The following is a 23541-nucleotide window of genomic DNA, read 5'->3' on the forward strand; positions in this document are numbered from 1 at the left end:
AGGCAGAGGCAGGTGGACTTTGTAAGTTTGAAGCCAGCCTGGTTTACATAAGCAAGTTCCAGGCCAGACCTTATCTTGCCAACAAAAAAGACAACAGCTGTCCAGGATGGAGGCTACTCACCACATCTTGGTCAGGAACACCCCCTGTGAAGAGGTAGATGCCCTGAGACTCATGTTTGTCCTTGTCCTTGAAGTCTACTTCTATGGCCTTCCGCAGGGCGCTGAGGACATTTCTGCTTCCTTGACACCGGAGGCCCAGAGCCCACCTGGGGAGGCAGGGACACAAGGCCTTGAGGTCCCAAGGACAGTGAGAGGAAAGTTGTTTTCTGATGTCTGCCTTTGGCTGGGGGTGGGGGGGGGGGCGGCCTGCAGAGGGCTACATCCAGGTAGAGACGGGGAGTGGAAGATGATGCCACAGGACAGCTAAGTCACAGCAACAGCAGGGCTCTGCCTCCATCACCTACCGCCAGGCGTTCTGTAAGTTGTCATGGCTCACGGGAACCATCTCAGGCCTCCAGCTCTCAATTGTACTTCCAAACCTTTAAGGAAGAAAAAGGGGCTTGTTTTTAGGACATACGTCCATTCTGAGTCTTTGTTCTTTGGGCTTTACGGGCCTTTAGGGAGATGAAATTCTGACAACAACCCCCCAAAATGTTGGAATGTTGCTGGCTCACAAAATTTTCTTGTTCATCATAACACAGTGAAGCAAACTCCGTGTGGGACAGCGCCAGGATTCTCAAGCAGGGACAGAGTGCGGGCCAGCTTTGGCTGCTGCCCTCTGATACTCTGACATCTCCCTTCTCTGCAGGAACTTCTCCGTCCCCACGGGGAGCCATTCAGTGTTTCCCTAAGACTCTTGGAGTCCAGCATCCCCTCACAGCACACTTTCCTTCCAAGGCTGGACTATGGTCTTTTTCTATAAATATGCATGATCTCATTTTCTTTATAAGCCAGAATTTAAGATTCTCAAGAGGAGAATTCATCCCTTTATGGGTAACAGTGTACCTTTCTCTGGGCCAAGATGGATCTCTCTTGCTGAACCGAGGCCTCCTCTGTGATGGTCTCTTCTGAGAATCCCATAAAACTCCTCCTTAGCAGACACACTCCATGCCCTCTTTCCCATCACCCTGCACAGCTAGGAGCCTCTACTCTGTCTCCCAGGAACTTCTCTCTCTTCCCTTTGACATGCTGGACAAGCTCCCTGGAAAAGCACCACCACTGCACCACCACTGCACCACCACCACACCACCACCGCACTACCACTGCATCACCACTGCTCCACCACTGCACCACCACTGCACCACCACCACACCACCACTGCACCATCACCGCTCCACCACCGCTCCACCACCGCACCACCACTGCACCACCACCGCTCCACCACTGCTCCACCACCGCACCACCACCGCTCCACCACTGCTCCACCACTGCACCACCACCGCACCACCACCACACCACCACCGCACCACCACCGAACCACCACTGCACCACCACTGCACCACCACTGCTCCACCACTGCACCACCACCACACCACCACGGCACCACCACCGCACCACCACTGCTCCACCATCACTCCACCATCACTCCACCATCGCTCCACCACCGCACCACCACTGCTCCACCATCACTCCACCATCGCTCCACCACTGCACCACCACTGCTCCACCACTACACCACCACTCCTCCACCACTGCACCACCACTCCTCCACCACTGCACCACCACTGCACCACCACTGCTCCACCACTGCACCACCACCACACCACCACGGCACCACCACCGCACCACCACTGCTCCACCATCACTCCACCATCACTCCACCATCGCTCCACCACCGCACCACCACTGCTCCACCATCGCTCCACCATCGCTCCACCACTGCACCACCACTGCTCCACCACTACACCACCACTCCTCCACCACTGCACCACCACTGCACCACCACTGCTCCACCACCGCTCCACCACTGCACCACCACCACACCACCACTGCACCACCACCACACCACCACTGCACCACCACCACACCACCACGGCACCACCACCACACCACCACGGCACCACCACCACACCACCATGGCACCACCACTGCTCCACCATCATTCCACCATCGCTCCACCACCGCACCACCACTGCTCCACCATCACTCCACCATCGCTCCACCACTGCACCACCACTGCTCCACCACTGTACCACCACTGCTCCACCACTGCACCACCACTCCTCCACCACTGCACCACCACTCCTCCACCACTGCACCACCACTGCTCCACCACTGCACCACCACTGCTCCACCACTGCTCCACCACCGCTCCACCACTGCACCACCACCACACCACCACTGCACCACCACCACACCACCATGGCACCACCACCACACCACCACTGCACCACCACCACACCACCACGGCACCACCACCGCACCACCACGGAACCACCACCGCACCACCACTGCTCCACCACTGCTCCACCATCACTCCACCATCGCTCCACCACTGCACCACCACTGTTCCACCACCGGACCACTGCTCGCACCACCACCACACCACCACTGCTCCACCACTGCTCCACCACTGCTCCACCACTGCACCACCACTGCACCACCACCGCACCACCACTGCTCCACCACCACACCACCACGGCACCACCACTCCTCCACCACTGCACCACCACTGCTCCACCACCACCACCCCCCACCACTGCACCACCACTGCTCCACCACTGCTCCACCACTGCTCCACCACTGCACCACTACTGCTCCACCACTGCTCCACCACTGCTCCCTCTTCAGCCTATCGCTCTCATGCTTCTGCCTGGGAAGGTACTCTTGCCTTCTTCCTGACATCTGTAGCGGGTGTCTCTAGGAGTCAGTTCCCAACCTTCTATGGCACTTGGGTTAGAAATCCAAAATATACAAAGAAACAAAACATTTTTAACTCTTTGTTCTGTTTTTTTCATTAGAATGCATAGATAGATACATTTATAGAAATGGAGTTATTCAACATGTGTGATGCATAACCTGCTTGCTCCTGCTCCTTTGGACTTGCTGAGGACATTTTCCCCTGTAGTGCAGGTAGGTGCTGAGCATGCTAGGCAAGTGCTCTACCACATCTTTCCTTTGCCTCCCCAACACCATTCTCTGCTGTTTGCCTCCCACGTTCTGGCTTCCCTTCCTGTCTTCCTTGGTCACTGTCTTCCTGGGTGAAATCCTAGTGCTCCCTCAGTATTCTCTGTCTTTCCTCCTTCCTACAGGGGAAACGCTGTTCCAACCATATAACTGGGCATCAGTGGCTCCTGAACCCATGCTTCTCTGCTCCGACTCCTTCCTGGAGCCCCTGCCAGGACACCTTTTGAGATCTCCAAACTTTCAAGACACTCAAACTTGCCGTGTTTAAAACTCTCCCTCCCAACTGATTCCCCTGCCTTTGCCTCCTGAGTGCTGGGATCACTGGTGTGTCACGACGCCTGGCTGAAGCCTCCTCTGCTCTACCTGGGCCATCATCTCCCCATCCTTCATTCCCTACATTCCCCACAGCGAACGGCTCCTCCCTCTGCAGCGTGCATCTCCCCAGTGCTCTGTCTTGCTTCCCCGTCATCTTCCCTTCTCCCTCCATTAGCGTGAGTGTGGCGTGAGGACCACAGTAGAAGCCCACTGGCCTCCTTCCCTCTGGGGTTATGCCCCCTCAGTTCATCCTTCACATTGCTGCTTCAGCTTCATTTGAGGATGAAAACCTGATCATGTTATATCACCTTGCTTAAAACTCCTGAACATGGCCCTGTATAAAGTCTCTATCATCCGGCAAAGCCTCTTGTTTGTATATCCTCATGGAACTACTCCACAGTCCCTTACAATTCTATCGTGCCTCACATTTCCCGCTACCTGGGGTATTCCTTCCTTAGTGCATACCATGCCTATGAGCGGGGCAAACCTTATCCATCCACCAAGACCCAGCTCAAGAGGTCATTCCTCCATGAAGGCTTCTTAAGCTTCCTGGGCCCAGCCAGCACAGACTGAGCCTGCCTTCCATCCTTCCCAGTCCATGAAACCTTCTGCCTATTCATCAGGAAGCACTCAACAGCACTTAATTCTTTTTTTTTTTTTAAAGATTTACTTATTTATTGTATACAATGTTCTGCCTGCATGTGTGCCTGCAGGTCAGAAGAGGGCACCAGATCTCATTATAGATGGTTGTGAGCCACCATGTGGTTGCTGGGAATTGAACTCAGGACCTTTGAAAGAACAGCCAGTGCTCTTAACCTCTGAGCCATCTCTCCAGCCCAGCTGGAGATTCTTAATGGGTCTTCCCTACTAGACCTTAAGTTCCCTAAGGACTGTGTACATTAATTTCTGGATCCCAGTGTCAGTATACTGCCTTGCACACAGCAGGTTCTCAATGAAACCTTGTTGAATTGATAGGTGGGTAAATGGATGAAAACATTGTATAAAATGTTTCTCCAAGGAAGGAAGCAAGGGAGAGGGGGGAGGGGGGATAAGAGGGGACAATAGAGGTGAGTATATAGAAGTACACCATATACATACATGACAACATCATAATACAGCCCATTATTTTTGTGTAATTGGTGTGCGCTAATAAAAAAGGAAAATGTTGCCCTAAGCATTTTTCATCAGAATTTATTAAGGAAAGATTAGGCTCTGGCCTATTATTTAGTACTAACTGCTGACTTTTAGGCCTTCTCTAGTTAAAAGTGTATGCAATTAAAAAAAATGTGTGTTTTCCGTTTTTGAAACAGGGTCTTGCTATGTATGCATCAATGGTTGGCCTAGTATTTACTACACTTGATCTTAGCCAAAAGGCCGAGAAGCGATGGCCTAGTATTTACAATGCAGCCCAGGCTGGCCTGAAATTATAGCTCCCAAACGTTGAGATTACAGGCATGAACTACCATACCTCGTCTTCCAAATGCTAGGGTTTCAGGTTTGTGCTACCACACCTGACATATAGTATCCTATTCAAATTTAATAACCTCTACATATGATATGTAATTACATATAACATATAAAATTTGTTTTTGTTTTGAGACAAGGTCTCTCTATGTAGTCCTGGCTGTTCTGGAACTCACTATATAGACCAGGCTGGCCTTGAACTCACAGAGATTCTCTTGCTTCTTCCTCTTAAGTGCTGAGATTAAAGGCCATCATGATAGTATATGCAATTTAAAACTATATATAATTTGCAAATTTTTAAAGTTACCTATATGGCATATACAATATAACATATATAATTAAATGAATATATATTTTAGAAGCTACATATTATATAATTTTAAAATGATACATAGTTTTAAAACTATAGCTTAAGCTATATATAGTTTCAAATTTTGTATACTATTTATTTATAAATTAAAATTAAATTTAATTTAGAATTGGAATACCAAGTATTTGCCATGCTTGCTAGAACCAGGCTAAGATTAAGACCAGGGCATGGCTGGGTCCCTCTCTTTTCTCTGCTGTGTTTACTAGCTTAAAAGCCAAATGGGGCAATGGGCTGAATTACATCACCCTGACCGATCATGTGTTTTGGGGCCACTTACAACCTTTGCCCCAGTGGGATAGTCCTGCAGCCATTCAATTATTCAAGACCCCAAACAAGATCACCCAAATCAGATAAACTGATAGGCATTCTAAGATGCCGGGCCCTCATAACATCACTATCTGTGGTCCCGCTGTTCGCCCAAAGCCTCAGCCTGGTGGTGGCATCCACACACAGCTTCTTCCCCGATACCCATGGGGAACTCCGGGGACTTACGCGATGATGTTGAAGTGGTCTTTGTTGGACAGCTGCTCCTCTAGCAGCATTCGCAGGGAGTGCTGGATATGAATAATGTACATGGAATTGGTCACCGAGACATCCAGCAGTATAACAACCCTAAAGAGAAACACAAGCTTCAAGAGGCAACCTGAATCTCTCAGATAATGTTTGTTCCATTCCATTTTACTATTTAAAGATTTTTCCAGGGGGATTTTGTATGCCAAACTCATAGATGGCCAAGAATCTCTGTGGTTTGAGACCAACACAAGTAGGCTTATAGTCATCTACGGGTATTGTGGGACCTTCTGTCTTTAGTGAAATGTAGTGAAAGTGGATTAAGCGCTGAGGACTGCATGTGGTGATTTTCCAAGTCAGAAGACCTGTCTTCCCTTTGGTGTGTCACTACTACATATTTACAAAAAGATTCCTTATAGTCAATTACAATACATCAAATAAGGTATGTTGGGATACCCCCCACCATGTGTCACCCAATTCAGCATCTATCCCCTCTTCTGCCAATGGCATCTTCATTTCTCCTTGGGACAGCACTATCTCTATCAATTCGTGTGAGTTGGGTGGAGCTGGCACACACCATGCTTCAGGAGTGGGCATTTGACTGGGAATCCAGAATATCACGTTTCCCTGGCTAGTCTGATGACCCATGGATGCTTAAGTCCTGGAAATGCAAATCTGGTAGGAAGTGGATCCCTGGCTGTATTGCCACCTGCAGGGAAAACCCAATCTGACAACAAAACCCACAGAGAGGAAAGCAGAGCTGGGGGGTTCTTGACAAGCCTGACCCTCTGGATGCAGCAGCCACAGGGCTAACAAGCCTGGGCTAGAATTCCAAGTTACCTTCATCAGACTGCTAAGTTTCAAGCTCACTTTGAGCGTCAGTTATCCGTGTGCGTGCGTGTGTGTGTGTGTGTGTGTGTGTGTGTGTGTGTGTGTGTGTGTGTGTGTGAGTGTGTGAGTGACAGGGTCTTAACCATGTAACCCAGGCTAGCCTCACATCCTTAACGCCTTGCCGCAACCTTCCAGGAGCTGGGATCACAGGTGTGTACCACCATGCCCATTTCTCTGTTGCTTCTAACGGAGAGAATCTTGAGATACAACGATGACGGCTGATGTGGGTGATGACGGCTCTGAGGGGGAATGATGAGTTGGATAGACACTGGGTCACACACCGGACCCCACAAGGAACAAGAGCAGACTTGGCAGGATCAGCACCTCCTTTCGCAGACAGTGCCCCAGATTCTCCTGCTGGCCAGGGAGAGCCACTCCAGGCGCCTCTCGTACATCTGCACAGCTCGCCCAAGCTGCTTCTGTGAAAACATGGGCTACCATGAGTGAGTGTGCCAAGGGTGGCCATGAAAGCCTCGGCTGTGAGGAGGGGAGGTACTCCAGATGGCTTCTGGAAATGGTACATACAGGCAGTATAAACATTTTGCTAGGTCAGGTGCAAGTCCATCATGCTAGTCCATCACAAAACTAGGAAAGGAAGAACCCAAGTATTTCCTTCAAATGAGGGACAGGCAGATATCACCCCAAAAGACCAGAGACTTGTTTGTGGCATCTATGCCCCATATAGGGAGGTGCCCATAGAAACACACAGGGAATTTGATCAATGGCTTGTTGTCTATATGTCCTAAGGCACCTTCCTGCAACTCACATTCTAATGGGTTGGACCCATAACTGACCTGGTACTCATAGAGGAAGGGTGGTTCCACATGGATATTCTTCACTGTCCCATCATGCCATTCAAATTGTATCATTGCTTTCTGCACTCAGACATGGGTAGAATGGAGAACAGGTAAGCAGAGGCATGAATGGGAAATATTACATTTAAATTGGGCGCTGGGCTCTCTGGCTCATATGCATGAGAGAAACAAGTTCTGAGCTCATCTGGAGTCAGATTTTCCTACCTACATGCACACATACCACCACTTGGCCTTGTGTGAAGCCTTCAGGAGAAGGGTCCCTGAATAAGCCAGGCCCGACAGCAAGTCAGAAGCCTTCTTAGGGGATCCTCTGAACATCAAAGCCACTAAGGCATGGTTCAAGTGTTGTGGTAACACAGAGAAGAATCAGAGATATTAAAATCTACTGGCAGCTAGGAATGGTGGCACATGCCTTTAATCCCAGCACTCAGGAGGCAGAGGCAGGCAGACAAAGCAAGTTCCAGGCTAGCTAGGCTACACAGTAAGACCCTGTCTCAAAAAACAAAAACAAACAAACAAAAACCCATACCGGCTATGTTTCTTACACTTGGGAATCCAGACAGGCTTTATAGATACTCAGTACCTATTTGTTGCCCTGTTTGGTCAAGTCGTCACTTTTATCCTACTCATTCATCAGCATTTCCATCTATCCACCCATCCATCCATCCACCATCTGCCCATTTATCTGTTCATCCTTCTATCCATATATCCATTCATAATCCACCCATCTACACTTCAATTCATTCATCAATATTTCCACTTGCCAATTCACCTACCCATTTATCCATCCATCCATTCAGCCTTTCATCCATTCATCCATCTAGTGATCCACTTTTCTGTGAATATTTGCCAGCATTTCCATTCATCCAAATACACATCATTCTCTTCCTTCTTCCCAACTTTCCTTCCACTTGCCTATCACTCAGCAATCCAGGCAACATTCATTGACTGTTTACTTGTACTAGACCTGGTGGACATAGAGTCAGAGAAGAGTCTTTTAAGTGGTCCATACTATGTAGGGCTCTACATGCAGGAATATGCTGTAACAGCCACTGTACAAATATATACAAGGCAGTAAGGACAGCAAGAAAACAAGTCTGTCTTATTTGAGTGGGGTGGAAGACAACATTCATGGAGGAGATGACCACGGTATCAAAGACAATCTCTGGTACCTTCCATAGGAATCCCACTCACCTTCTTTGAGACAGAGTCTCTCACTGAACCTGGAGCTCACCAAGTAGGACAGATTGGCTTGCCAGTGAGCCCCAGGGAGCCTCCTGTCTCCCTCCATCTCTCCTGTACTACATAGTTGTATATCTGTGCTACTACATTTGGCCTTTTTACATGGGGCTGAAGATCAAACTCAGGTCTCCCATGCTTGCAAAGCAAAAATTCTATAGACTGGACTCTCATCGCAGCCTTCATTTTCATATCCTTGAAAACCAGCAGTTATGGTAGATTTTTTTGGTTTGCTTGTTTATACTTTGGTACTGGGTACTGAACCCAGGACCCCATGCATGTTGGTCCATGCATCTCCAGCCTCATTACCCTAGATTTTATAAGCATTCTGGAGTCCTGGATGGAAAACCTGAATCCCACCCAGGCCCTCATACCCATGCTTGTCTGGCTATGCCCTAAGCTTCCACCGTCCCAACGTAACGTAAGATGGGAAGTAGTGTAGGGGAGCACTCCTGCAGAGGACTGGAGAGAAGCGTGACCTGGAATTACCTCATGGATAGTAGCTGACACTGTTTTCTGGAGAATAGGCACAAATTCTTCCACAGTACTGAAGGCGTTTGGTGCCAGAATCTGATAAAGGCTTAACTTCTTGGCTGAAAAACACATTAGCTTTGAGGCATTGCCTGGGAGGCCTCCAAGGTTCCAAGTCTAGTCAGCCACCTGGGTCCTGCCCTCTCTGGGGACTTAATACCTTTTAGACCATTGACTTTCAGCCATTCTGCAGAAGTCTTGTCCAAGTCTGGGAACTCGATTGTGAGAGGAGCTTCATGCTTTGGAGGTTTAGGCAAGAGACTTGTGAATGGGCCTTTCACAATCTCTGTAGAGATCTACATGCAATTTAAAAACTCTCATTACACAATCACATCTTAAAGCTGGGAAGTTCTTCCCCATTCACCCCTCCCTTCCATGTGGAGCTTTTAAAAACATTAGCAGGTAGGTTGAAGGCAATTCTCTGAGGATTTTCTGAATTTTCAGGGGACAGGATAAGGTCTCCAGCAACCTGCTTCTCTTCCAGGTGTCCACCTCTCCCCCTCGCCCAAGATCCAAGATGACAAGCCATTTGTCCATGGGCTTAGATCACAAGGTTTCTGGAGACTCAAGAGACCAGTACACTAAGTCACTGAGGAAGCCTTGACCTGGCCCCACCTCCTGTCATGCACAGTTTCAAAGTGAAAAACTGAGGCCCTGAGAAGTTACTTCCTATAGCTAATGTATCAGCAGTAGAAAGGCAAGCCCAGACATCAACAGTGGAGTGCCACCTACTTTCTGGATCATGCAGGCCAGCTCCTCACATGGGCTGTTCTGGCACAGGGTTTGCACCTGGCTGAGGAGGTCTTGAGCCTTCTGGGTTTCTGCTAGGAGCTCATCCACATCCCTACTGGTATAGAACTGGGGGTGATGGAAACAATGAGCTATCTAGAAGTCACTGGATGACAGTAGTTGGCAATGTGGGAAAAGGCAAGCATCCAAGTCAATTCCCACGGCTGAGTGGCTGTCTATTTAAACCTGGGGTGATAAACTGAGGTTCATACACTAGACAGGGCCCACCAAGGTATTTTGTCCCATGTGTACAGTATTAACTTGCAGAATTCGAAACAGCTGGAAAATGTTCTAACTTTACAAAGGAACCTTTTAAGCCAGGTGTGGTACACACCTTTAATTCCAGCACTTGGAAGGCAGCAGTAGGGGTTATCTCTGTGACTTTGAGGCTAGCCTGGTCTACATAGCAAGTTCCAGAACAGCCAGAACTACATAGAAAGATCCTGTCTTTTTACATTTTACATCCTCTGGGATGACAATGATGATATTAATAGCGATTTAAAAAGTTGATACAGCAAGATGGTTCAGTGGGGAAAGGTGCTTGCCATGCAAGCTTGAATTCAGTCCCTGGAACTCATCTGAAGGTGAAAGGAAAGAATTAACTCTACAGTGTTATAGTCTGGCCTTCATATACATGCCTTGGCATATGAGTGCCCCGAACGTGTGTGCACATACACTAATAATAATTCTAAAACAACAAATATTGGTGGGGAAGGGGAGAATTAGAACACTCGTGTAATACTGGTGAGAATGTGGGATGGTATAGCTGTTGTTGTTTCTCAAAAAAAGAAAAATTAAACATAGACTCCAAGTGTGTTAGTGAACACCTGTAATTTCAGCACTTGGGAGGCAGAGGCAAGGAGATTGCTAAGTTCAAGGCCCACTTGGGCTACATAGTAAGACTGTGTTTCAAAAAACTACAAAGAGCTGGGTCTGGTGGTATACACCTACAATTGCAGCATTCAGGAGTCAGAGACAGGAGGATTGCTCTGAGTCTAAGGTTAGCCTGGGCTACAGTGTGAGACCCTGTCTTTTAAATTTTTATTATTTTATTTTATGTGTATGGGTGTTTTGCCTGCAATGTATGCCTGTGTACCACATGGGTGCCTGATGCTTTTGGCAGCCAGAATAGGGCATCAGATCCTTTGGAGCTGGAGATACTGACAGGGATAAGCCACCTTTTGGTGCTGGGAATTGTACCCAGGTCCTCTGGAAAATCGGCCAATGCTCCTAACCACTGAGCCATGATTTTAGTTTCAGATCCTGACTTAAAAAACAAACAAACATAACAACAACAGCAACAACAGAACAACCAACCCAAAACCAAAAACAAACAAACAAACAAAAAACCCAAAAAGAACATCATCAACAGTAAAAATCAAACCTGGACTTACCATGGGACCCAGCAGTTTTACTCTAGCTCTGCTCTAGATCACTGAACATGGGGACTTGTGTCCTGTACTGCTTCCACAGCAGCAACATTCACAATAGCCAAAAAGTGGAAAACCCAACATCTATCAGCAGATGAATCCATTATTCCATCTAGACAACAGAGTGTCACCCATCCATAAAAGTGAAGTACCACAGTGGCTACACTATGCCACGCTAAGTGAGAGAAGCCCGATACAAAAGGTGTATGCTTCCATTTAGGTGAAATGTTCACAACAGGTAAGTCCACAGAGACAGGAAGCAGTGGAGGACTGCCAGAGAGTGGGGTAGGGTAAAGTGACTAGGGGATGCTCATGGGCGCAGGCTTCCTGTTTTTCTTTTAATTACAGCTATTTCCTCTCTCTCTCTCCTCCTCCTCTCTCTCTCTCTCTCTCTCTCTCTCTCTCTCTCTCTCTCTCTCTCTCTCTCTCTCTCTCTCCCCCTCTCTCTTACCTATCATCTATCTATCTATCTGTGAGAATGTGCACAGACACACAAGAGAACGTGTGTGGAGGCCAGAGGACAACCTGACCTGTGGGAGTTAGTTCTTTCCTTCTACTATGTGGGTCCCGGGAGATAGAATTCAGGTCATCAGGTTTGGTGGCAAGTGCCTTGTAAAAGCAGTAATGAGCCATCTCATTGGCCTTTCTCTTTCTTTTTTTCCCTTTGAGACCAGGTCTCAGGTAGCCCAGGCTGGCCTCAAGCTCTCAATATAGTCAAGGAACTCCTGGTCCTCTTGCCTTCACCTCCTCAGTGCTGGGAGTATAGGAGCCAGATTTTAAGATCTCTCTCTCCTCCCTCTCCCTCATCCCTCCGTCCCTCCCTCTCTCCTCTCTTGTTTCTCCTCTCCTCCCTTTCTCCTCTCTCTCTCTCATATATATACACATACACATATATAAATGGCCCTGGCTGTTCTGGAGCAGGCTGGCGTCGAATTCACAGAGATCATCTTTCCTCTGCTTCTAAATGAGTGCTGGGATTAAAGGCATGTGCCATCATGCCTGACAAGATAAAAATTTTTCTTCAATCTACTGTTTTCATTCACTTCCTTTTTCTAGCCCCTATAGTCTGTGGCATCTATAATCAGAGTTGGGACAGTGAAATAGCAAAATGGGATGACACCTAAATGAGGTTGGAAGATCTGGGAGACAATTTGTGGGGGGCAAACCCTGGGTGACTGTCGGCAGGCGTGGCTGTGGGCTGATGGTTACATTCCTTTTGTTTTGTTTTGAGACAGGGTCTCACTATGTAGCTGGCCTAGAACTTGAGATCTTCCTGATTCTCTACAACAGCGTGACTGGTATGAAGCACCACACCCCTAAGACTGCATCTTCCATCAGCCAGATGGAGCTGTGCATTAAACGCCACCTCTGACAACACAGAGTGGGCGGTGCTTAGCTGGTAACGGGGACAAGGACCCCAGTGAACGGACTGCTAAGGAGTGGAGCACCCTTCTGCCCTTCTGGAGTCCCTCCCAACAGCAGGGGCTCATTTAGGAAGGAAATTTGGAGCCATTGTTTCGGTCTGGATGCTCTGGTGGGAGTTGAAACAAGCTAGGGTTGTGTTCATATTTATAGAAAGTGATGGAGGATTCTACTGAACAGGCTTCACAAGTGTGTGACCAGCTCATCAGACAAGCTACCAACAGCTTACCACTCCAGCTTGTCTCTGTTCTTTCCACATTTTCACTGCCATATGATTTTACCTGTTCAAAGTCACCGAGCATGGAGAGCAGGCGTGATGAAGTGGGGAAAAGAATATGCACGCATGTGGCATAGTCTGTCCTGGCCAGATCCCCCAGGCCCAGCCCTGGGGCAGGTGGCAGGTACAGCCGGTCTTCAAAAGGCTTACCTCTGATTCTGAGCTGTAGCAGTGGTGGTAGCCCCAAAGCGCGTCTGTGAGGTTCTTCAGAACAGCCTGGGGGAGGGTGAGAGTCAGCCCCAGCAATATTCTGACAAATCTTCCTTGTCGGAGCTTTCAGACCCTCCCACACCCTCTGTTCACCAACGGGGGAAGTGGGCCCAAGAGAGGTGTGTTCTGCTCCACAGCTTGGGCACCCTGCTTAGGCAGTCTCCGAGGCCGGCCCAGTTCACTGCTGCCAACTGTCAAAGAGGCGCTTTGGAACAGTTCAGATACTCACAGAGGGCACATGATCATTGCATTTGTAGGTGGTGACATGAATGAAGAGGTCCCGTCCTATGGTGGACTGCTGGATGTAGTCAGACAGGAATTCAGAAGGCTGATCTGGACTGTGGAGCAGATGCAAGAGGAGGCATGGGTACTCCGTACTGAAACTATGCTGTGAACATCCCCGATCAAAATGGCAATTCCCAGGGAACGTGTGTGTGTGTGTGTGTGTGTGTGTGTGTGTGTGTGTGTGTGTGTGTGTATTTATATGTGCATGTGTTCTTGTATATGATTGTACATGCATGTATGTGTGCATGAAGAGGCCAGAAACCCGTACCTTGTGTCTTCCATCATTACTCTCTATATTATTTTCCAGCTAGGGTCTCCCACTGAACCTGGGAGTCATTGATTGGCTAGTTTGGCTGATCAGGAAGCACCGGCTGCTCCTGTCTCTGCCTCCCCAGTGTTAACATTACAGTCATACGGTGCTTTTATTTATGGGTGCTGGTGATCTGAACTCGGGTCCTCATGCTTGCAAGCACTTTACTGAGTCACCTTCCCAGCCCCTCTACTCATTCTTAACTGATCACCTGTGTCCTAGGTCACCTGAGTAAGATGCAGAGCTGGGCGGACAGCAGCGCCAGCCAGCCCTGGCTGCCCTGCCCCAAGTATACATGGGTAGCCTATGAACAGAATCATTCTTTCAAGTGTGTGTGAAGCATCATGCTTGGTGATGTCTTTTCTTAGACACTGCTTGGGTCCTCAGCCTCCTTCATGTAGTCTATCAGCTGCTGAGTAAGAAAGGAGACCTACCAGCTTCTCAATATGGTCACCAGAGAATTCAGCTCCTTGTGAGCAAAGACTTTCTTCAAGGCTTGTAGCAGATTGCAGCTTCCCTCAGGCTGCAGCTTCTTTACCCAGAGCTTGAGTTCCTGGAGGCTGGAAGGAGACACAGCAGCCTAACTATAGTCATGTGCAGCTTAATGACCTGGTTCTCCAAGTGAAGGGACACTAGCCCACTGGAGCACATGGCTCTGGCAGGCCTTGCCCTTCTCCCCAATTCCCTCTACCTTGATCAAAACTGTTAGGTTACATTCCTGAAGCTAGCCCCCAAGGCCCATTCTCTCATTTGGCCACTTCCTTCTCCTGAGGCTGACCACCAAGGTCCAGCTAATCAAAGTATTGAAGTCCAGCAATCAAAAGCCCCCTTTGGCTCACCTAATTAACATGTCCAATTGAAATTAAACGCCTCATCCATTTTACCTTTATAAGCTGCCATTTTCTTATGGGCCGCATCTGTCTCGTCTCTATCCAGAGGCTGTCATTTGTCCCTCTGGGGCAAATATCCCTTCTCCCCTCCCTTGCTCCTTTTCTCCCCTTTCTCCTGTTCCCTTCCCCTTCCCCCCTTTCTTCATCTCCGGTCTTTGTCCCTCTGGGGCACATAAATCTCCTTTGTGTTGAGAACTTGGTCTTGGGAGTCCTGAGCCAATACTTTTCCTTTCACCAAGGTTCCCTTGGACTTGGCAATAGCCTTTGAGGCTCCATGCTTGGATAGCCGACCAGGACATGTTCTAAGAAATGTCTCTGGGTGATTCTGCCGTTGTGTGCCATCACTGAATGCACTTACACAGACCTAGATAGCGTAGCCTACCACATAGCTGAGCTGCATGGGGTCTATACAGGGTGTGGCCTATGCTTCTAGTGTTGTGACACACTGAATGACAGGAGACTGGAGTGAGCAGGAGGGAAAATAAGGCAATGAAGGAGATGAGGTGAGTACAAGATGAGGTTGCTACTCGGTGGTGTTGCTGTGGACTAGAACATTTGTTAACTATGTAAAGATGTGTTGCATGTGTTTATGCTGAATATGTTTAATTATGTAAAGGTGTGTTGCTGTTTCACCTTACCTGCCTAAGGCACCTGGTTGGTCTAATAAAAAGCTGAACAGCCAATAGCTAGGAGAGGAGGCATAGGTGGAGCTGGTGGGCAGAGAGAAAAGGGGGTCCAGCCAGCCAGCTAGCCAGCCTGCGGCCAACCAGCCAGACATGGAGGAAGCAGGAAAGCAGGATAGACAGTATGTAGATGAGGTAAATGAGCCTTAGGGCAGCACACAGATGAACAGAAATGGGTTAATTTAAGTTTCAAAAAAAAAAAAAGAGCTAGCGAGAAACAAGCCTAAGCTAAGGCTGGGCATTCATAATTCATAATAAGTCTCTGTGGCATGATTTGGGAGCTGGCTGTCCAAGAAAGCCTGCCACATACTGTTTTGCAGTAAACCTTTGTCATAAACAGAAAGGGGGAGCTGGAGAGATGGCTCAGCTGTTAAGAACACTGACTGCTCTTCCAGAGGTCCTGAGTTCTATCCCAGCAACCACATGGTGGCTCACAACCATCTAATGAGATCTGGCACCCTCTTCTGGCCTGCAGATATACATGCAGACAGAATACTGTATACATAATAAATAAATAAAATAAAATAAAATAAAATAAAATAAAATAAAATAAAAATAAAAAAAAAACAGAAAGGGTGCTCTCTGAAACATTAACCAAAAGCACAGGCTAGGGGCTGGGGATGTAGTTCAGTTAGGAGAGGTTTTGCCTAGCGTGCATGAGGCCTTGGCACGTATTACACACTGTACCAGGGTTGTATTGTTTGTCTTCTATGTGGCTGGTTGGAAGCACAGAAGCTCTGACAAGATAGGAGATGTTCAGCTCTGTTATCTTTGGTTTTTATTTTTATTTTATTTACTATCTATCTATCTTCTATCTATCTATCTATCTATCATCTATCTATCATCCATCTATCCATCCATCCATCCATCCATCCATCCCTGGTTGGCCTAGAACTTTCTATGTAGACCAGGCTGGCCTGAAACTCACAGAGATCTCCCTGCCTCTGCCTCCCGAGTGCTGAGATTAAAAGCATACACCACCACACCTAGCTCCATTATAATTTTATGGGACCACATCAGATCTGTTGTTGACCAAAATGTCATTATGTGGCAGGTGACTCTTTAGGACTCTTACAAGGTGCCAGCCCTAGACAAATCTTAGCTCATTTGAGTCTAACCATAATTCTTGAGGTGGATACCTTTAGTTACATTTCATAAATGAGGAAACTCAGGCTTGGAGTTGGAACATGCCTGATGTGGTACAACAAACACTTGGTCAGACCCGGATTTCAAACAAACCCTGACTCTGGAACCCGAGTCCCTGGCAGCTCTGCTATCGAGCACCTGGAACTGAGTCCTGTCACACCCTGCATAGCTCTTCTGGGGGACAGATGCTGGCATCGAGTTGATCTCTGGACTCTATGGAGGCTCTAAGAGCAGGGAGGTACATGTCTGTGTAGCTGTGTCCCTCGTGGCTTGGGAGCCACTCATGGATAAGAGCAGACACGGCTAAACTCAGATGCAACACTTCGGCTCTTTCCACTTCTCTTTCAGCCCGACAGAAGCGACGTCCCCTGCGAGGCTCACCTCGTGTCTGTGAAGCTCCGGGTTCAACCCCAGCACGAAGTGGAATCCTACTTGGTGCTTTCATTACGCTGCTATCTCTCTCCCTTTTGTTCCTACAATGCTGGGGGCTGGAACCCAGAGTCATGTGCATGCCCTGCAAATAATTCACCAGAGCCCGAGACTCAGGTCTAAGCACTTGCTGCAGCCAATGATGCTTTCAAGGTGGAATTTAATATCTTACTTTCACTGCATTGACTTTTACCTCCTAATGATGGCATGTGATATGGACTTCTCAGTTATGGAATTTATAGGAACTTTCCTTCAACAATAAATAGAATTGATGTGATGAAAAATCAATAATGGAGCAAGTGGCATGGAGTAAATATTAGTTCTGAGGCAGAGAAATGACAGGGATATAAGGGAGACCCAGGGATGACTGACACTGAGGAGCTCTTGACTAGACAATCTCAGAGTGACTTCCGGGTCTAGTTGGAGCAGAAAACAGTGAAAATGATCTCCTTCACAGAGTAGCTGTCACGTGCCAGGTTCCTGGTCCTCCTTTTATCTTGACATCAACTCTGTGAAGAACAGGTATCACTCACTTTATTCTGGGGGTGGGGGCAGAGGGGGTAGAGCTGTGGTTGAGGCCAGGGCTGGACTATCCTCTTCACAGCTGGTGCTGGACCAAAGGGAACCAAAGCTTAGGTCTTTAGTGCCTTTATTTAGTTGAGGGGAGATAGAATGGGCATGCCATGCTGTGCATATGGAGGTCAGGAGTCAGTTCATTCCTTCCAATCATGTGGGCCCTGGGGTATTGAACTCAAGTTGCCAGGCTTGGCAGCAGGTGCCTCTACCCTAAGCTTAGCTTTTTTCCTGGCTCTGCCCTGAGATTTGCAATTCCAGCCAGGTATGTTCCCTGTGCCCACATTTCCTCACTTACCAAATGGCTATTATAATTCTATTGCAATGGCTGTAGATTTTTAATGTGTTCATACCTGTAAAGTGCCTAGCATGGTGTACCCAACATCATAGGGGCAATCAAAGACATTGTCATCATGGACAACAAACTACTTTCTGGCACAAACAGACATTCTTACGTACCTCCTTTCCAGATGCTCCCAAATCCCATCCTATCCAACTAGAGGGCATCCATGCAATGGAATATAGTATGTAGCCACTACAGTGAGGTGATATATGCAGTGACAGGAAATAAGAGCAAGACTGGGTGAAAGGCCACAGCACAGACCAGGGTTATGAGCTCCCCCTTATGCTGTTCTTTACTTGTGGTATCAGGGATAGGGCCTAGGCCAATACTCTAACACAGCGCCATATTCCTTTGCCCCCTTTTTACTCTCAAATTCTCTTTTGGGACAGAGGTCTAACTAAGTTGCCCAGGCTGGCAACTCTAGCTCAGGCTACTTTAAACTTGTGATCCTTGTGCCTTAGCATCTTGATGAGCTGGGGATACAGGAATGCACCACCTGGCTCAGCTGTCTTGCTTCTGCCTAAACCGGATGGAACGTGGGTGTGTGTGTGTGTGTGTGTGTGTGTGTGTGTGTGTGTGTGTGTGTGTGTGTGTAGCCCGTCTGTGGAACAGATGTGCAAGTTACTATTGGGTGGTAAGAGTAGAAATGGCAGTATAAAGGAGATTCATCCACTGTTATTTATCCTTGCAGGTTGTCTGGATTATTGAAAACATGCATGTATTATTTTCATAATACTAAAGCTATCATTTCTAGTTTGCTGCATAAAAGTGGTGTTTGGGGCTGGGGATGTAGCTCTGAGGTAAAGCATTTGGCCAGCATGCTCAAGGTCCTGGCTCCATCTCCAGATCAGCAAAAATAAAAATAATAAATAAAAATAAAAAGCAAGCAAGCTGTCTTGTGGTGGTCTTATCCTTTATTTTGGAAGCGCATGGGGCGGTAACCATCTTTCTAACTGCTGCCTGTCCATATTTCTGCTGTTGCGACTCATTACTGGGTGCTTCCCTACCTGTTGTGGTTTTGGGGTTTACATCTTAAACATTCAGTGAAGTGTTGGGGACAGAGCTCAGTGGGTAGTGTTTGCTCAGCATGTAGGAAGCCTAGTTTCTTATAAACTAGGTGCACACTTGTGACCCCAGCCCTTAGGAGGTGGAAGCAGGAAGATCATAAGTTCAAGGCCATCCTCAGCTGTATAGCAAGCTTGAGGCCAGCCTGGGCCACACAAGACCTTAATTCAAACAAATGAACAAATAAACAAGCACAGGTGTAAACATCCCACTGAACCGGAACAAGTGGACATCCTGGTGGAGAGACGGGGCAGCCACTCACGTGGATGCGTTGACTTCCACGGGGTCCAGCCAGAGGGGTTTGGTGGTGACACCGAAGGACAGGACATACAACTTTTCCTTGAGGCTCAGTTGCTCATCAATGAGACTCTGTGGATAAAAGGACATAAAGGGCTCACAGAGCCGAGGTTCTATGGAACCTGGGTACATGGCTACACCCTCTAGTATAGGCTGCCCTCACGGGTGGGGAGCTGTGCTGTGCAAAACCGTGCTGAATGAGGATGGCTGTCGTACATGGAGCCTTTCGAGGCTCTGCTCAACCTTCATAAAATACAAGCTGTTGCTAGTGTGGTTGGTGCCTATCCCAGACTATAAACACCCTTCCCCATTGCCTCACGAGTCTGTTGGAGCCAGAGGTAGTACTAGAGGTTCCCTTCTATGACAGCTCTGTGAGGTGGCCATATTGTCCTCCCCACTTGCTTTACAAAGGAGGTAGCAGGGTCCTGTAGCCTGGAAGGGGTGGAGGTAGCTGGGATTTGACTCTACTTTTCTGTTTTGGAAAAGTCCAAAGAAACCAGAGTAGCTTTACCATGTGGCAAAGGCAGGGGCCCAAGGCTGTAGGGTAGTATTCGGCCATCGTCCCCAAACAGACGAACAGGAAGGAACAGACTCCAGTCCACATCCTGTCTGAGGGAACGCGGGCTTTTGCAGGGGTGGGGTGTCTAGCTGGGAGGTTCTGCTGTGGGGTCTAGAATACTAGAAGTTCACACTGTAAGTGAAAATGAGTCTGTGGTGAGGTTTTACAGAACTCCACACATTTCCTCCCCTGTAGGTGCTAATTGAGTGAGAACTGTTCTTTGTGAACAGCCCTGTTTTGCATCTGCTCTAAACAAAGTGAGTTTGTACCCCAGGCCGGGAAGTGGGGAGAAGTGGGAGGCTGGGGAGGTACACCTCATGCTGGAGACTTACTATCAGGTCATTTTGGAATTCTTCTATCTGAGGGCCACTGCTGACCTGGGACGCATCGATGAGGAGTCCCACTCTTGTTCCCTTGATGAGGCCAAATGCCTAAAACCAAAGAGGAAATGTGTGAACAGCCGCCCTGCACTTTTGAGGCAGAAGTGGGGTCATCCCTCAAACTGCAATAGAAAGAGGCCAGGGGTATCTGAGGGAACGAGAGCCCAGAGGTACCTGACAGTCTCCTTTTTCAAGGGAAGCCAGAAAGCAGGTCCCAAAGTAAAATATGAAGATTTTGAAATCTGGACAACTAAGGAGAAAACTTCTGAAATTATGGAGCCAAAACGAAGACATTTCCAGACCAGCTGGGAGCTGCACACTGCTAGCTTGCGACCCTGCTTTGGCCCTGTGTAGATGCAGATAGACTCTGTCCTGTCTGGGAGCAGCACTCTGCCTTCCCTTGTGTGGCTGTCTGTCTCCTCAGACCACGAGGTCTGGAAGTGCTAACCCAGCCCTCCTTGTTTACCCTGCCCTCCTGCCTCTGTTTCCCCAGGCAGGAGCACTAGCCTCAGGCCTAGCCAGCTTTGAAGATGGGACTGCTCTAAAGAAGTCCAGTGAGTCAATCTGAGGACTTGGGAGTATTCATAGGGACCATGACGTGAGGGCCCTGTGACTGGAGTGGTCTGGATGGTGATGTAAACTTACTGTCACCAGGGACCATCTTCCCAAGCCTGGGAGGGTTATCCCATGAAAAACCAAGCCAAAGGACATTTTTATTTTTATTTTTTTAGATTTCTGAGGCAGAATCTGACTGTGCAGCCCAGGGTAGCCTCGGACTCTCAATGTTCTTAAACACACAAACAAAACAAATTGATCTGGGCAGTGGTGGTGCACAACTTTAATCCCAGAGCTCGGGAGGCAGAGACAGGTGGATCTCTGAGGGCAGCCTGATTTACAAAGCGAGTTCCAGGACAGCCAGAGTTACCCAGAGAAACCCTGTCCCGAGAAACAAAACAAACAAAAAATTAAAGTCAAAATCACATGTGTATGTGTGTGTGTGTGAGAAAAAGAGAGACAGAGAGCGAGCGGGAGGGAGAGAGTGCAAACACCTGTGGAGGTCAGAGGACAACCTTCAGGAATTGCTTTTCTTTCCACCATGTAGGACCCAGAGATCACACTTTGTTTTCAGGTGTGGCTGAAAGCGCCTTTCCCTGTGAGCATCTCATCGGCCTGAATCCTCACTCAGTGTTGGGACTACAGGTGTGGCCCGCCATGCCCAGCCGGGCCTCGGGAGAATGTAAGAGTTCAGCAACAAGAAGCGTTGTGTCTGCGGCTTCCATGTGTGTGGGTTAGGAAGGTTGTGTTTTAGTGGAAGCCAACTTTAGTTGGAACGCCATCATCTGCAGCGGCCAGGGCTCTAACCCAGCTCTAAGGGCCGGGCTGAGGATGGTGGGAAGAGCCACAGGGGTGCCATTACCTTCCTGCTGTTCTCTGTGAGCCAGCGCATCCTCTGCTCATAGAGTTCGATAGTGCTGTGGAGACACCAGAGAAACCCATCACCAAGTGCTGTCACTTACACACAGGGGAAGGTGGCTAGGATTTTACAAGCTTTAAAAACTTTCTCTTTTACTTTACTTTATTTTTTATTTGAGACCGAGTTTCACTGTATAGCCCTGGCTGGCCTAGAACTTGTTATGTAGATAAGGCTGGCCTCAAACTCACAGAATTCTGTCTGCCTCTACCTTCCTATTGTGGGGGTTAAAGATGTGTGCCACCATGCCTGGCCTTTTCTACATTTTTGAGGGAGACTATCACTCTGCAGCCCAGGTTGGTCTCAAACTCTAATTGCTTTTTTTTTGGTTTTTCGAGACAGGGTTTCTCTGTGTAGCTTTGCGCCTTTCCTAGAACTCACTTGGTAGCCCAGGCTGGCCTCGAACTCACAGAGATCCGCCTGGCTCTGCCTCCCGAGTGCTGGGATTAAAGGTGTGCGCCACCACCGCCCGGCTCTAATTGCTTTTTTAATTTTAAAAATTAACTGCTTTGTGTGTGCTCGTGTGCATGTATGTTGGGGGAGGGGAGAGAGGAGGAGGGAGGAAGAGTGTGAGTGTGTGTGTGTGTGTGTGTGTGTGTGTGTGTGTGTGTGTGTGTGTTCTGGCACAAGTGTGTTAGAAGGAGGAGTCGGCTTCCCACCCCCACCCCCCCACCCCCACCCCTCCAGAGTCCAGGACGTCAGCTCTCGCTCCCCAGGCCTGTGCAGCAGCCTTTATTTACTCACGGAGCTTTCCACCCCTCCAGCCTTAGACTCTTGGTCTTTTTACCTCAGCCTACCCACTCTGGAATTAGAGGCATGAGCTACCTGGTTAGCTGAATTTATTATTTTTAAGGAGAATGCAATTGATTTTTGTGGAGAATGCAAGGCAAATGTAGCAAAGAGAGAGCTAAAGGTATGTGTTTGCCAGGGCACTAGACTGGGGGCACGTGGGGAGGGTGCTGGGGGGGCACAGCTCTCCTATGAAGCAAGACAGGGTGCTGGTGACGATGGGTGAGCTGCTGGGGTGCAGGCCTGGGAGCAGGGGGCAGTATTTTCATGAGAAAGGTGGGGGGCAAGACTGCTCTCACTCAGATCTGAGTCTTTTAAAAACTTATTTATTTTGTATTTTTGGGTGTTTTCCCTGGATGTCTCCAAACCATGCATATGCCTGGTGTCTGTGGAAGACAGAAGCGGCAGATGGTATCAGGTCTCCTGGAACTGGGGTTATGGGTGGCTGTGAGCATTCATGAGATTGCTGGGAAGCAAACGCAGTCGGGTCCTCTGCAAGGGCAACAAGTGCTCTTAGCCACTGGGCCCTCTCTCCAGCCCCTCAGATACAAGTCTTTACAGAAGAAACTGTCCCAAGTCTCCTGGGGTCTGACCACAAAGCTGCGATGGTGGCAGGGCAGCAAGTCATTCCTTGGGTTGATTCACAAAAATAACAGTTTCTAAAAAGTAGCCAAGAGAATGCATTGACCACCGAACGAGAGCAAAGCAAACACCCCCTTGAGGGTGTGGGCACCAGCAGGTGACAGGTGCTCATGGGAAGGCCTTGGTCACTTGAATCTTACTGAGTTGCCTCACCGAGGGCTGCTGGGAGAGAAGAGCATGGAAGGCCAGAGGTTGGTGGGTACAAATTCATGAGGCAAGAGCAGCAGGTGGAGTCATGTTGGAGACATGAGCGTGGCTATATGGCTAAGACCCTGAGCCTCACACTGAGA

The 23541-nt window shown here is 48.4% G+C and overlaps 1 protein-coding gene and 1 pseudogene across 17 annotated transcripts in view; both read right to left on the reverse strand.

The window, feature by feature from the left end:
• Positions 1–23541, reverse strand: part of Mosmo (modulator of smoothened) — a 137383-nt gene that overhangs the window by 24348 nt on the left and 89494 nt on the right. For 11 of the 17 annotated variants that reach the window (XR_008212914.1, XM_052712613.1, XM_052712609.1 and 8 more), the window contains 14 exons: positions 21767–21821; positions 20302–20400; positions 19376–19482; positions 14419–14544; positions 13619–13727; positions 13330–13395; positions 9994–10119; positions 9422–9557; positions 9220–9323; positions 7471–7551; positions 7001–7095; positions 5768–5887; positions 465–539; positions 122–266 (listed from right to left, as the gene is read on the reverse strand). Coding sequence is in view for 16 of the 17 variants with exons in the window: in XM_052712613.1 (XP_052568573.1) it covers positions 122–266; positions 465–539; positions 5768–5887; positions 7001–7095; positions 7471–7551; positions 9220–9323; positions 9422–9557; positions 9994–10119; positions 13330–13395; positions 13619–13727; positions 14419–14544; positions 19376–19482; positions 20302–20400; positions 21767–21821 (1444 nt within the window). In the remaining variant the exon portion in view is untranslated. The remainder of the gene's footprint in view (positions 1–121; positions 267–464; positions 540–5767; positions 5888–7000; positions 7096–7470; positions 7552–9219; positions 9324–9421; positions 9558–9993; positions 10120–13329; positions 13396–13618; positions 13728–14418; positions 14545–19375; positions 19483–20301; positions 20401–21766; positions 21822–23541) is intronic. The other 6 variants (XM_052712606.1, XM_052712610.1, XM_052712619.1 and 3 more) reach the window with 6 other exon arrangements.
• Positions 4704–4827, reverse strand: LOC128095699 (uncharacterized; annotated as a pseudogene).

The sequence above is a fragment of the Peromyscus californicus genome, unplaced genomic scaffold (genome assembly GCF_007827085.1).
Source record: "Peromyscus californicus insignis strain IS unplaced genomic scaffold, ASM782708v3 Scaffold_4__1_contigs__length_199733344, whole genome shotgun sequence".
In the NCBI taxonomy this organism is placed as follows: Eukaryota; Metazoa; Chordata; class Mammalia; order Rodentia; family Cricetidae; genus Peromyscus; species Peromyscus californicus.